Raw genomic sequence first — 11,516 nt, forward strand, 5'->3', positions numbered from 1 at the left:
GTGAGGTCTTCACCCTCCCTCTGAAGGTCTTCACCCTCCCTGTGAGGTCTTCACCCTCCCTGTGAGGTCTACACCCACCTTGTGGGGCGTGCTCGTGCTGAACACGTAGGACTGCGGCACCAGCCCCTCAGAGATTCCTCCGCTGCGGAACGAGCGCGACGCAGACGACACGGAGCAGCTGCTGGACTTGTCTGAAGGAAGTCCGCAGGAGCCGCAGACCACCGTCCGGCTGCGCAGGTTGTACTCGCCGTCTGCGCAGGTGCTGTGGGCCACCTGCTGAAGGTCACAGCAGCAGAACCAGAACATTTAGACCAGAAACACGTTCGAATCGTGCTTTTATTGTGAAACCTGGAATAATAATGACTGAGTTTCATTAAAATCTGTTCTCTGATTGATGAGATATTTTACTAACACCACAGACAGAAAGGTTACTGCTCTGCGAGTGTTCAGGTTTAATCTTCTCACCATGTCCTCGTCTTCATCCTCAAAGTGTGTGCGGATGACCTTCCTCATCGCCATCTCCTGAAAGAAGACTGGGTTAAACTGCTGACGAGGTCAGTTTTATTCTGACAGCAGGAAGGAGCCGCACCTCGCCGCCAGCGCTGATCAGGCTGGTCTGGAACTGGTCCCCGGTCCCCCAGGAGGCCTGAGTCTTCCACACCAGGTCTGAAGGAGGACTGTGGACTCCGCCCCCGTTAGACGCCCAGATCTGACCACAGAGGAGAAAGCAGGAGGTTAAAAGGTCCGGGGTTCGGGTCGGGTCGGGTCGGGTCGGGTCGGGTCGGGGTTCTGGACTAACCGTGACTCTCTGACCGGCCTTTAAGATGAACTTCGGTGGAAACTTAAAGATGATCGGAGCGCCGGAACCGATCTGCCGCTTCAGCTGCCAGTTCCCCAAATTCTGATCCTGCAGGAGGAAGAAGATGGCTGCTACTGTTAGCCTTCGGCTGCTACTGTTAGCCTTCAGCTGCTACTGTTAGCCTTCGGCTGCTACTGTTAGCCTTCGGCTGCTACTGTTAGCCTTTCAGCTGCTACTGTTAGCCTTTCAGCTGCTACTGTTAGCCTTTCAGCTGCTACTGTTAGCCTTCGGCTGCTACTGTTAGCCTTCAGCTGCTACTGTTAGCCTTTCAGCTGCTACTGTCAGCCTCCAGCTGCTACTGTTAGCCTTTCAGCTGCTACTGTTAGCCTTCAGCTGCTACTGTTAGCCTTCAGCTGCTACTGTTAGCCCCCCCCTCACCTCGTCGGCCTTGTTGCTGAGTCGGACGTATTTCCCGTCCAGCTCCACCTCGTCCACGGTGACCCGTCCGCTGGCCGAGGCCTGCTGGGTGATGCGGGTCCGGGCCACGGTTCCGCCCGTGAAGCTGGACGCCTCGCTGTCCGTGTCGTTGGGGCGGCGCCTCTTGGCGGGGGAGCTGCGGGCGCTGCGGGCGCTGCTGTGGACCAGGCGGGAGTGGGACGCCGAGGCGGAGGAGCGACTTCCCGTCACCCTGGTGGGAGGAGGGCTGGGGGACAGCCGCAGCCTGCGGGGACGGAGCACAGACTGTAGGTGAGCAGACGTGTCTCCGGGACGGACGTGAGGACGGGGACGCGGCGGCGGGCTGAGACAGACCTCTCCTCCTCGCCCTCCAGCAGCTTCCTGTAGGCGCAGATCTCCATGTCCAGAGCCAGCTTCACGTCCAGGAGCTCCTGGTACTCGTCCAGCTGCTGCTGCATCCTCTGCCTCATCTCGGCCATCTCCCGGTCCTTCTCTCCCAGCAGGCGGCGCGTGGTGTCCCGCTCCCGAGACAGGGCGTCCTCCAGCTCCCGGAGCTTCGCCTCGCGGGCCGCCAGCTGGGTCAGAAACAAGAACCAAAGGTTTCATTCTTTCTGCTCCTGAACCCGAGAGGGAAGTCAGGAGGACGCCCCGAGACGTCCTGGGATGTCCCAGGATGTCCCAGGACGTCCTCGGCTCCTATCGCTTCCTGCTGACCTGTTTCTGCAGCTGGCTGAGCTGGGCCGATGTGGACTCCAGGCGGATCCGGGTCTGCTGCAGCTCCTCATGAGCCGCTCCAACCAGGTGGCTGCTCCTGTCGGCCGACTGCCGAGCGCTTTCCAGCTGTGGACACAAACCAGACGCTGCGTCAGACCTGGGATAAAGAACCCTCGTCCAGAACTGAAAGGACAGAAAAGATCCCGTCTCGATTGGACAGACCCCCTCAGCTGGTCTTGTGGTGTCCCTGACACAGCTGGGTTTGATGTTCAGATACTTCCTGAAGCGGTTCTCGTTATGGAACCTTTGAGAACGCTGTGTGGGGACTCTGTCCCGGCTCTGTCCAAGGCCTACCTTGCTGTTGTAGGTCTTCTCGATCTCCTCCTTGTACAGCTTGATCTGCAGCTCGTGTTGGTTACGCATCTCTGCCAGCGCCTCCGACAGTTTGCTCTCAAACTCCTGCTGGTGGCCGTTATCCAGCTCCACCATCCGGGACTCGTGGCGCCGCTTTATCTCCCGCAGCTCCTGTCCGAGAGATGCCAGAGGAGACGCTCAGCAGGGTGTCCAGCCCAGGTCCTCGGGGGTCTCTGTCCCCCTGTCCGTCGCCCAGAAACAGGACCAGGACTGGACACCGCGGGTCTGACCTCAGAGTGGAGGTTCTTCTGAAACTCCAGCTCCTCCTTCAGAGTCTGGATGCGGTTCTCTCCGTCCACCCGCCGCAGCATCTCGTCCTGCAGCTGCTTCCTGGCATCATCCAGGCTGGTTTCCAGCTGAGGAACCGAAACACCAGAGTGGAAAATCAGGAATCTGCTGGAAGAACCGGGAAAGGTTCTGACGCCTGCTTACCTTGGCCACCTGGGCCTTCAGGTCCCGGTTTTCCACCTCGATGTTCCGTTTCTCGCTCAGAGCCGTGGTCAGGGAGGCGTCCTTGGAGTTCAGCAGAGCCTCCAGGTCTTTGAGGCGCTGCAGAGCTGCGGTCAGCTCCGACTCCTTCTTGGTGTTCCTGTTTGGAAACAGAACCGGAAGGAGTTTCTGTTCTTCATTTAGGAAAATTCTTCAAAATAAAGTCTAATTCTTTAATAAAATACAAGGTTTAAGATCTGAAGGAAGAGTCCTTTCAGAATAAAAGCTTTTCCTGTTTAAAGGCTAAAATGAATCTGTCATGTTTACAGACTAAAAAAAACAGTTTTTCTTATTATTTTTATTTATTTGTTTATTTTTTGTCCTGTTGTGGCACATCAGGCATTCCAAGATGGCCGCCTGCATGTTTTAGAACGGATGAGAATCCTGATTACATGATTTACTTTAGTTTTATTTGTTAAAGCTGATTATTATTTTGTAATCAAACACCAGATGCACCGAAGAGCTGAATGGCAAAAATAAACAATAAAACAAAAACAAATAAAATAAAATAAAAAACAAAAACAACAAAGGCAATAAAATTAAAGTGAAACACAAAGTGTTTAAAAACTGAAGGACCCTCTCTCTGGTTCTGCTGGGAGCTCGGGGCGGTTCTGAGTGGGTGCTAGGCCCCGCCCCCCCGGTCCCTCCCTGGGCCCCCAGTCCCCCCTGACCCCCCCTCAGCTCCACCCCTGAGGAAAGCCTTCAGTGGATATGACTCACTGCAGCTTGTCCCATGATGCTGGGAGCCACAAACCACAGCCGCTGGTGTTTAGCTGCCATGGCAACGGCCCGGCTTCGCCAAACACACACACACACACACACACACACACACCTACACACCTACACACCTGCACATAAACACACACACACAGGGAGAATTTCTCCATATTTATGGAAAGTAAAGGAGGCTGTGCCACGTTTCTAATGATGGTTCAGGAGGAAAGAGTTAGTCATCAGAGCGAGGATGAGGAGGGAGCGGCTTCATCAGCTCCTGGTTCCACACTAACTCCTTCACTCCTTCACTCCTTCACTCCTTCACTGCTTCACCCCTTCACTCCTTCACTGTTTCACTCATTCATTCAAATCCCTTCAGTTTCTGCACTGAAGTCTGAGAAACAGAAGCAATAAAACCTGATTCTGAACGGACCTCATGTTTCAGAATCAGGTCCGGTTCAGGTTTAAATAAACAGACTTTCAGATCGAACAGAAAATAAAAAGTTTAAACGATAAGAGAAGGATTAGTTAGGAGGACCATCAGATCAGCCTTCGTCAGAGTAACCTGAGACGTTCCTCTGCTCCTGGTGTTAAACTCTCAGGGTCTCAGGGCCTCCGTCCCCGTCCCCGTCCCCGGGACCCACCTGGCTTTCAGCTCCTTGTGGTCGTCCCTCAGCTTCCCCAGCTCCAGCTGCAGCCGGGCGCGCTCCTTGGCCACAGAGTCCAGGGTCTGCCGGGCGTCGGCCAGCTCCGACTCGTAGGCGGCCTTCAGGCCCGTCAGCTCGCGGGTCACCTCCGTCTCGGACTCGGTGATGCGGAGGCGCAGCCCGGCGTTCTCCGCCTCCAGGGAGCGAACTTTATCGATGTACACGGCCAGCCGGTCGTTGAGGTTGCAGAGGTCCTCCTTCTCCTGGAGCCGGGTGATCCGGTTGGGGGACAGCGGAGTGTTCCCACCTCGGGGGGTGTTCTTGGGTGTCGCCATTTCACCTGAGCTGTAGAAACATTAATGAAGATTTTAGCGGTTCTGGATCAAACTCTTCGCTCGGCCCGCCTGGTGAAGAGTTTTAAATAAACCTGTCATTAATTATTCTGTCTGGTTCTTCTTCCATAAAACCAACAAATGAATGAAAAGTCACGGGCGGGGTCCCGACTCCACCCAAAGATGCTTTACCTTTTCAATCTGGTCGAGTGAAGACTGAAGTTTGTGGATCTTCTTCGGCTCGCTGTGAAGTCAGAGAGACGGGCTCGGTTCTGCTCTCGGTTCTGCCCGTGTAGGAAAGAATGAGATGGGTGGAGATGGGTGGAGAGGAGGGAGGCCGGCCTCCAGCTTGGCACTTCTGTTTCTGCTGCTGAATGAATGAGTCACCGTCTGCTCAAACAAACTCAGATCCTTTAAACGTTCGGCTGGTCCTGAAAGAAAACAGCCGAGCTGATTAAACACAAAACAGTTTGAGTCGCTTTGTTCCGTCAGACCCACAGAAAAAAACATTTCTTCTTCTTCTTGTTGCTGCGTTACATGGAGTCACCGTAAACAGAAAACCTGATCCTCAGCAGGAAGTTTTAACAACAAGAACTTTATTATTTACAAACATTTCACCCATTAAGAGCTTCAGTTCTCTTTGGAACAGGCTTATTTTAGCTCACACTTTGCTACTTTTAGCTCCTTACTATTTTTAGCTACCTATCACTGTGTTTACCAAGCCTTTTACTGCTTTTAGCTATGCTTTTACTATTTTTAGCTAGCATTCTGCAGCTTTTGGCTTGCATTGTGTCGTTTTTAGCTATCTTTTTACTACTTTCGGCCATTCTTTACCTATTTTAGTTAGCCAGTTGCTATTTTTAGTTAGTCTTTTGATTTATTTAGCTAGGCTTTTGTTTTTTGTTTTGTTGCCTCTTGCTATTTAAGCAAGACTCTGTTACTTTTAGCAACCCTTTGACTTTTACCTAGCCTCTTAAAATTTTAGCTTTTTAGCCTTTTGCTACTTCTAGCTCAGCTTTTTTGATTTTAGCTAGCCTTTTGCTTATTCTTGTTAGCGTTTAGCTGCATTTAGCTAGCTTACTACTACTTTTGGTCAACCTTTTACTATTTTAGCTAACCCATGGCTACTTCTAGCTAATCTTTTCTATTTTTTAGCTAAATTTTCATAACTTTTGGCCATTCTTTTGTTATTTTAGCTAGTCATGGCTATTTTTAGCTAGTCTTTTGTTGTTTTTAGCTACCCTTTTACTATTTTAGCTAGCTTTTTGCTATTTTTAGCTAGCTTTTTGCTGTTTTAGCTGTCTTTTTGCTGTTTTTAGCTGTCTTTTTGCTGTTTTAGCTGGTATTTTGCAGTTTTTAGCTGTCTTTTTGCTGTTTTTAGTTGTCTTTTTGCTGTTTTAGCTAGCTTTTGGCTGTTTTTAGCTGTCTTTTTGCTGTTTTAGCTGGTATTTTGCTGTTTTTAGCTGTCTTTTTGCTGTTTTAGCTGGTATTTTGCTGTTTTTAGCTGTCTTTTTGCTGTTTTTCCACCCTCTGCAGCTGATAAATGTGTCTTCTGCTGATTAGCAGCTGAATGTTTAGTTTTTCTGAAACATCTGGCCAGCTGTGAGTCACAGAGGAACCCTGAAGCCGAACCAGGAACCGTTTCCTGGCTCGGCTCGGTTCGGCTCGGGTTGTCATGTGGTTTGTGTGAAAACCCGGATTGGATCTCCCGGGTCACCTGGGCCAGAAGCTCCAGAACGTGTGTGTACGGAACCGGACGGCAGCAGAACCGGCGGGGTGAGTTTCTGAGGAAACATTTAATTTTCAACAAACACGAGATCCAGAAAAACCGCGAATAAAGCCGCTTTAATCCGGGAGGGAAGCGTGAAAAACACCCAGAAAAGCCGCTTTAAAGCCGGGAAACCGGGAGAAATCTGAGTCACGTGGCTAACATTTCACAACACCAGGTCCAACACACAGAAAGTGCGAATAAAACGGGTAAAAGTTCGGTTCTGCTGGGTCGTGAGAGGCGCGCGGGAGTCCACTCCGGTTCTTATGGCGCGCAGCGAGGCGCAGTTTGCGCGGATAAACAGCCGCGGAGCTCCGCAGAGGACAGAAAGGACGAAAACAAACCCATCCGTCCGGGTTCGCCACCAGAACCGGGTTCGGCCCGAGCCTACAGCTGTTTCAGAGCCGATCCGAGCCCGGAAGCCCGCGGATCCGCCACCGAACCGGAGCTCGGGCCGGTTTCCTCCGCAGCTGCGGCCTCCGGTCGGCTTCGTGTCCGCCCGGAGCCTCACGTGTCCCGGACCGAACCCCTCACATGACCCGGGTGTTTGTCCCCGTGATCAGAACCTCCAGCTCCGACCGTCCGGGAGGGCCCGATGGAGATGCTGGAGCAGAACCTGGAGGGTTCGGGGAGGTGAGAGGCTGCCGGCCCGGTTCTTCCGGAACCAGAACCCAGATCAAAGCGGGCTGTGGGGCCGACGGGGTTCTGCAGAACCTCCTGTTGAGTTTAAAGCAGAATAATAAGCCGAACCGCAGCTGGGTTCTGGGTCACAAAGTTCTGTCTGTCTTTTTACCGGAACTTAGTGTTCCCAGGAACCCGGGCAGAGCCGGATGGTTCCGCCTGGAGGCGCTGTGCCTCCTCCGAACCGAGCCGGTCTGGGTCTAACTGCTGTTTTCTGTCTGTTTCAGTCACGACAAACAGGAAGCAGAGGAGGTGGTGCAGCTGCAGGAAGGTGGGGGCCGGGGTGACCCGAGACACATCTGGATGGGTTCAAGGCAAACAGCTGGGTTCAATCCGAACATCTGGGTTTAATCAACACATCTGGGTTTAATCAGAACATCTGGATGGGTTCAAGACAGCACATCTGTTTATACAAAACATCTGGTTTCTCCACATATATGACAAAAACAACAGCTGAAATTAGTTCAAGCAGACAAGCTAAAAGTAGCTAAAAGTCTATAAGGCTAGCTAGAAACTATAGCCCAGAAGCTAAAAGTAGCAAAAGGCTAGCTCACTTTGACAAAATACTAGAACAACCTGAAAGTAGCTGAAAGTCTAAAAGCTACAAGATGCAAAAGGTTAGCTAAAGTTAGCAAAACAAGCTATGAGCTAACAGGAGCAGCAGCTGCCTGAATGAGCCGAAAGAACAGCTAAAATAAGCAGAAGGAGTCTGTCTAAAAAACTAGTTTGATTGGATACAAACTGAAGGTGTGTGTGTGTCTCTCTGTGTGTGTGTGTGTCTCTGTGTCTCCCTCTCTGTGTGTGTATGTCTCTGTGTGTGTGTGTCTGCCTGTCTGCCTGCAGGAGAAGCCGTCGGGGCAGATGAACACACCGCCGTCACCATCACCAGCGTCCCTCAGGCTGCCTTCACGGACCACGGCGTTCAGTATCAGTTCCGCACAGAGAACAGCGGAGGACAGGTGAGGTCGGATCAGACCCGGTGGGTTCTGGAGGCTGCGGCCTGGTTCTGACCCGGACGTCTGCCCTCTGCTCCGATCGCAGGTGACCTATCGGGTCGTCCAGGTGTCGGAGGACCAGCTGGAAGCGGCGGCAGACGGAACCGGAGCCGTCAGCGTCGTCTCCACCGCCGCGTTTACTGGAGCTCCTCAGGCCGTGGCTCAGGTCAGTAAAGGTCAGAGGTCAAAGGTCAGAGGCCTCTTTGCTCCTCATTTCAGAAACCGAACACGGTTCTGCTGTTCTGACCCCGCAGGCCGTCATCCAGAACCCCTTCAGCAACGGAGGGAGTCCCGGCGGGGAGACCGTCGGAGGAGAAACACGCTTCGCTTATTTCCCCACCGCCGCTGTCAGCGATGGAGCGGCGGCCGTGTCGGTGCAGGCCGCCGCCGACCCGACCATCGCGCAGGCGGGAGGTGAGGAAACCTTCGGCTGCGGGAAGCGCGGCGCGGTGGCGTCATTCTGACCGTCTGTCTCATCAAATGCAGGTCAGTTTTACGTGATGATGCCCCCCGAGGTGCTGCAGACCACCAGCCCCCGCACCATCGTGCCGCGGACGCAGACCTTCACCACGTGAGTCCCTGTTAGCAAAACATCCCGCAGTTCCCCTCCAGGCCTCCGGGAGGCGCTCCTCAGGACTGTTTCTGTTTGTGGCAGGAAGGTGGAGGCGCCGCGGGCCCCCCGGGACGAGAAGAGGAGAGCGCAGCACAACGAAGGTTCCTGCTCCGCCTCCTTTTAACATCTGTCCCATCAAACGGCGAGCGAGACCCAGACAGTGTCCCCGTTATGTTTTTCAGTGGAGAGAAGAAGAAGAGACAAGATCAATAACTGGATCGTCACGTTGTCCAAGCTGATCCCGGACTGCAGCATCGACAGCAGAACCGGAGCGGTGAGAACAAGCCAGCAGCCAATCAGGTGGCAGATTACAGCGCGGCGCTGACGTCTGCTTGTGTTCCTCAGAGTAAAGGAGGCATCCTGTCCAAAGCCTGCGACTACATCCGCGAGCTGCGGCAGAAGAACCAGCAGCTGCAGGACGGGTCCAAGGAGGTGGAGCGGGTCCAGATGGAGAACGAGCTGCTCCGACAACAGGTCCGCGGGCTCAGGCTCAGTTTGGACCAGAACCAGAAGGTTCTGGATCAGAGAACGGCTTTGATTACTTTCACTGAAACCATTTCCTGAAGATGCTAACGGGTTCTGGTTCTGGTTCTCCTGTGGTTCTGTTGTAACGGCTCAAACATCAGAACCTTCGCCTCTTCGGTTCCTGTTCCCTTCCTGTTCCCTTCAGTCCAGCTTCTTCTTCTTCTCTTCCTGCAGATCGAGGAGCTGAAGAACGAGAACGCGCTGCTTCAAGCCAAGCTGCAGCAACACGGCGTGGAGGTCAACGGAGACGACACGCCGCAGTGACCTTTGACCCCGGGGCGGGGGACAGAGACGGAGAGACGCCTGGGACGGAGGACAGGAAGTCCTGTCCTTTAAAGGACCGAACTGTCACAGAGTAACTCACTTTTATAAATTCTAACTTCTTATCTCCACGTCTTTTATTTTTAGCACTTTTTGTTTGTTTTGTTGTGAAGCCGAGCCGAAGGGAGCCGAAGGGAGCCGAGACGAGCCGAAGCTTCGGCTCGGCGGGGATTTATTTAAGGACAGAACTGATCCCTGAATCTGCTGCGATTTCACTCAGACTTTCTGCTCACGAGGCGGCGAGGAAGGAGCGGGACGAGGACATGTCTCTGAGCTGACGTCTTTCAGTCCTCCGTCCTCCGTCCTCCTGTCCTGCTGTCCTCTGGAGCAGCTTTCACACTGAAACTCCCCACCGCTCGGACGTTTCATGGTTCTGACCCAATAAAACCTGAGTTTTTCTACCTGAGTGATGTGTGGAGGTCACGTGTTTGGTTCCCGCGGATCTGGAGGAGAAGACGGGAATTTTCTGTTTGAATCCGCCTGTTCCTGACTCCTCCCCGAAACTTCAAAGAACTCGAGGTTTAAAAAGATTGTTTGAACAAACAGGAAGGAGGAATAACCGCTGGGCGGGGATTAAAAGACGTGCTGGAACCAGCCTGTAGGGGGCGCTCTGTGGCTTCAGCTTCCAGCTTCCTGTCCTGTTTCTGGTTTAATGACCTCTCAGCGTTGCAGACACCTGAATGGGTCAGAACCGGGTCAGAGCAGCGAGAACCGTCTCCTGATTGAACCCAGGAAAGAAACGTTCAGGTCCATAAATCAGAATAAAAATAAGTTGGTTTTTTTTTAAAAAAAAGGAGGTAAAACCAACTTCCTGTAGAAAATCTGGGTTCAGTTTGTTTCTATCTGCTGAAAGAATTAAATCATTTTATTTACAGATTTCATGTTTGACTCTGGATCAGGTTTTATAGATAAGTTAAATATATCTTTAAACTGTTTTTTTGAGTTACTTCTTCTGTAAATGATGGGACTTTAGAGCATATTTTATAAACTGTTTAGAATCAAAGCGGTGAAACAGCGCCACCAAGTGAGGAGATAAATTAAAGTAAATCCACCAGCTTTACTTGGGATGCCTTACAGTCTGGGGTGGTAGTAGCTGAGAGTCATCCTGGGAGGAGGAGAGAACAAACAGGAAGTACAAAGAATCCCTGAAATCCTAAAGCTGCTGCCAGTCACCATGGTAACCAAAGTAAACCTCAGTCACTGTGGGGAAAACATCTAATCTGAGAGACATGAGAAGTTTGAAAGTCTTCACTTCCTGTTTAGATAAGAAAACTCTGATCTTTGACCTCTGAGAGGACACCATCAGTCCTCCGGCAGAGAGACAGCAGAAGAAGAGTTTGTAGTTCAGAAAGATGTCTCTTCTGAACTACAAACTTTACGATGTCTGGTTCAGAAAGCTCAGACATGACCGTGACGTCATCAGAATCTGACGTAAAATCCTCCATTTTAACCTGAGATTTAAGAATAAAACCTCCGTTCAGACTTCCTGTTTGGACTCTGAGCTGTGGAACCCCTAACAGAACCGGGTTTAAAACTCGCTTCAAGCTAGCAAGAATTAACCAGCTAGCCTCAGCTGTCACGGTCGTTTGTGAAGTTCTGGTTCTGATCTGGATTCATGAGGTCCAGAGTTTGTTGGACTCCTGACTCAGAACCCTGTTTGTTGATGTATTCCTTTTTTTTAACGGTCTCTTTAGCTTCGTGCTAATGTTTGTGTTCGTGTGTCGGCTCGTTGCCATGGAGACGGCCCCCTCGGCCGTCGCCATAGAAACCGGAACAGAAGCAACACCTCGCGCCGCCGAACGGACCCGAACCTTCTGGAGTTTTAAAGCCGTTCCGTCTGTTTGTAACTTTGTTTACAGGTTTGTTTGTTTTTATTGTTATTGTTCAGTAAACTCCATGTGTTTCCTGTTTGTTTGTTTGTTTTCTAATAAACAAACAAACATTGTTGTGAGTGTTGCTGTAACATTCTGACATGACTGCTCCTTTCAAACAGGGCTGTGTTTAAAGTTATTATTCCTGCAGAAGACCCGGTTCTGACAGGTTCTGAC

At 51.7% G+C, this 11,516-nt stretch overlaps 3 protein-coding genes across 7 annotated transcripts in view; 2 read left to right on the forward strand and 1 right to left on the reverse strand.

Annotated features, from left to right (window-relative positions):
• The window catches only part of LOC108250646 (lamin-A), a 9,414-nt gene extending 2,168 nt beyond the window's left edge, over positions 1 to 7,246 (reverse strand). Inside the window, exons 1-13 of one of the 4 annotated variants that reach the window (XM_017440629.2) lie at positions 7,127 to 7,246; positions 4,758 to 4,996; positions 4,231 to 4,578; positions 2,816 to 2,972; positions 2,614 to 2,739; positions 2,324 to 2,494; positions 1,970 to 2,095; positions 1,610 to 1,830; positions 1,238 to 1,520; positions 800 to 907; positions 590 to 709; positions 466 to 522; positions 79 to 276 (exon numbers count right to left, since the gene is read on the reverse strand). In XM_017440629.2, coding sequence (XP_017296118.1) covers positions 79 to 276; positions 466 to 522; positions 590 to 709; positions 800 to 907; positions 1,238 to 1,520; positions 1,610 to 1,830; positions 1,970 to 2,095; positions 2,324 to 2,494; positions 2,614 to 2,739; positions 2,816 to 2,972; positions 4,231 to 4,568 — 1,905 coding nt within the window. In that variant the 5' untranslated portion in view covers positions 4,569 to 4,578; positions 4,758 to 4,996; positions 7,127 to 7,246. Of the gene's footprint in view, positions 1 to 78; positions 277 to 465; positions 523 to 589; positions 710 to 799; positions 908 to 1,237; positions 1,521 to 1,609; positions 1,831 to 1,969; positions 2,096 to 2,323; positions 2,495 to 2,613; positions 2,740 to 2,815; positions 2,973 to 4,230; positions 4,579 to 4,757; positions 4,997 to 6,282; positions 6,816 to 7,126 lie in introns of those variants that run through there. The other 3 variants (XM_017440630.3, XM_017440631.3, XM_017440628.3) reach the window with 3 other exon arrangements.
• usf2 (upstream transcription factor 2, c-fos interacting) lies at positions 6,825 to 9,874 on the forward strand. The gene is given in 10 exon segments (XM_037975784.1): positions 6,825 to 6,966; positions 7,242 to 7,285; positions 7,858 to 7,973; positions 8,056 to 8,217; positions 8,219 to 8,423; positions 8,496 to 8,580; positions 8,665 to 8,723; positions 8,805 to 8,896; positions 8,968 to 9,096; positions 9,322 to 9,874. Coding segments are annotated over 10 exon segments (1,020 nt in total). The 5' UTR covers positions 6,825 to 6,928; the 3' UTR covers positions 9,412 to 9,874.
• Positions 9,875 to 10,367: 493 nt separating this feature from the next.
• The window catches only part of tekt2 (tektin 2 (testicular)), a 6,401-nt gene continuing 5,252 nt past the window's right edge, over positions 10,368 to 11,516 (forward strand). For both annotated transcript variants that reach the window (XM_037975779.1, XM_037975778.1), the window contains exon 1: positions 10,368 to 11,327. In XM_037975779.1, coding sequence (XP_037831707.1) covers positions 11,173 to 11,327 — 155 coding nt within the window. In that variant the 5' untranslated portion in view covers positions 10,368 to 11,172. The remainder of the gene's footprint in view (positions 11,328 to 11,516) is intronic.

The sequence above is a fragment of the Kryptolebias marmoratus genome, linkage group LG5 (genome assembly GCF_001649575.2).
Source record: "Kryptolebias marmoratus isolate JLee-2015 linkage group LG5, ASM164957v2, whole genome shotgun sequence".
Lineage (NCBI taxonomy): Eukaryota > Metazoa > Chordata > Actinopteri > Cyprinodontiformes > Rivulidae > Kryptolebias > Kryptolebias marmoratus.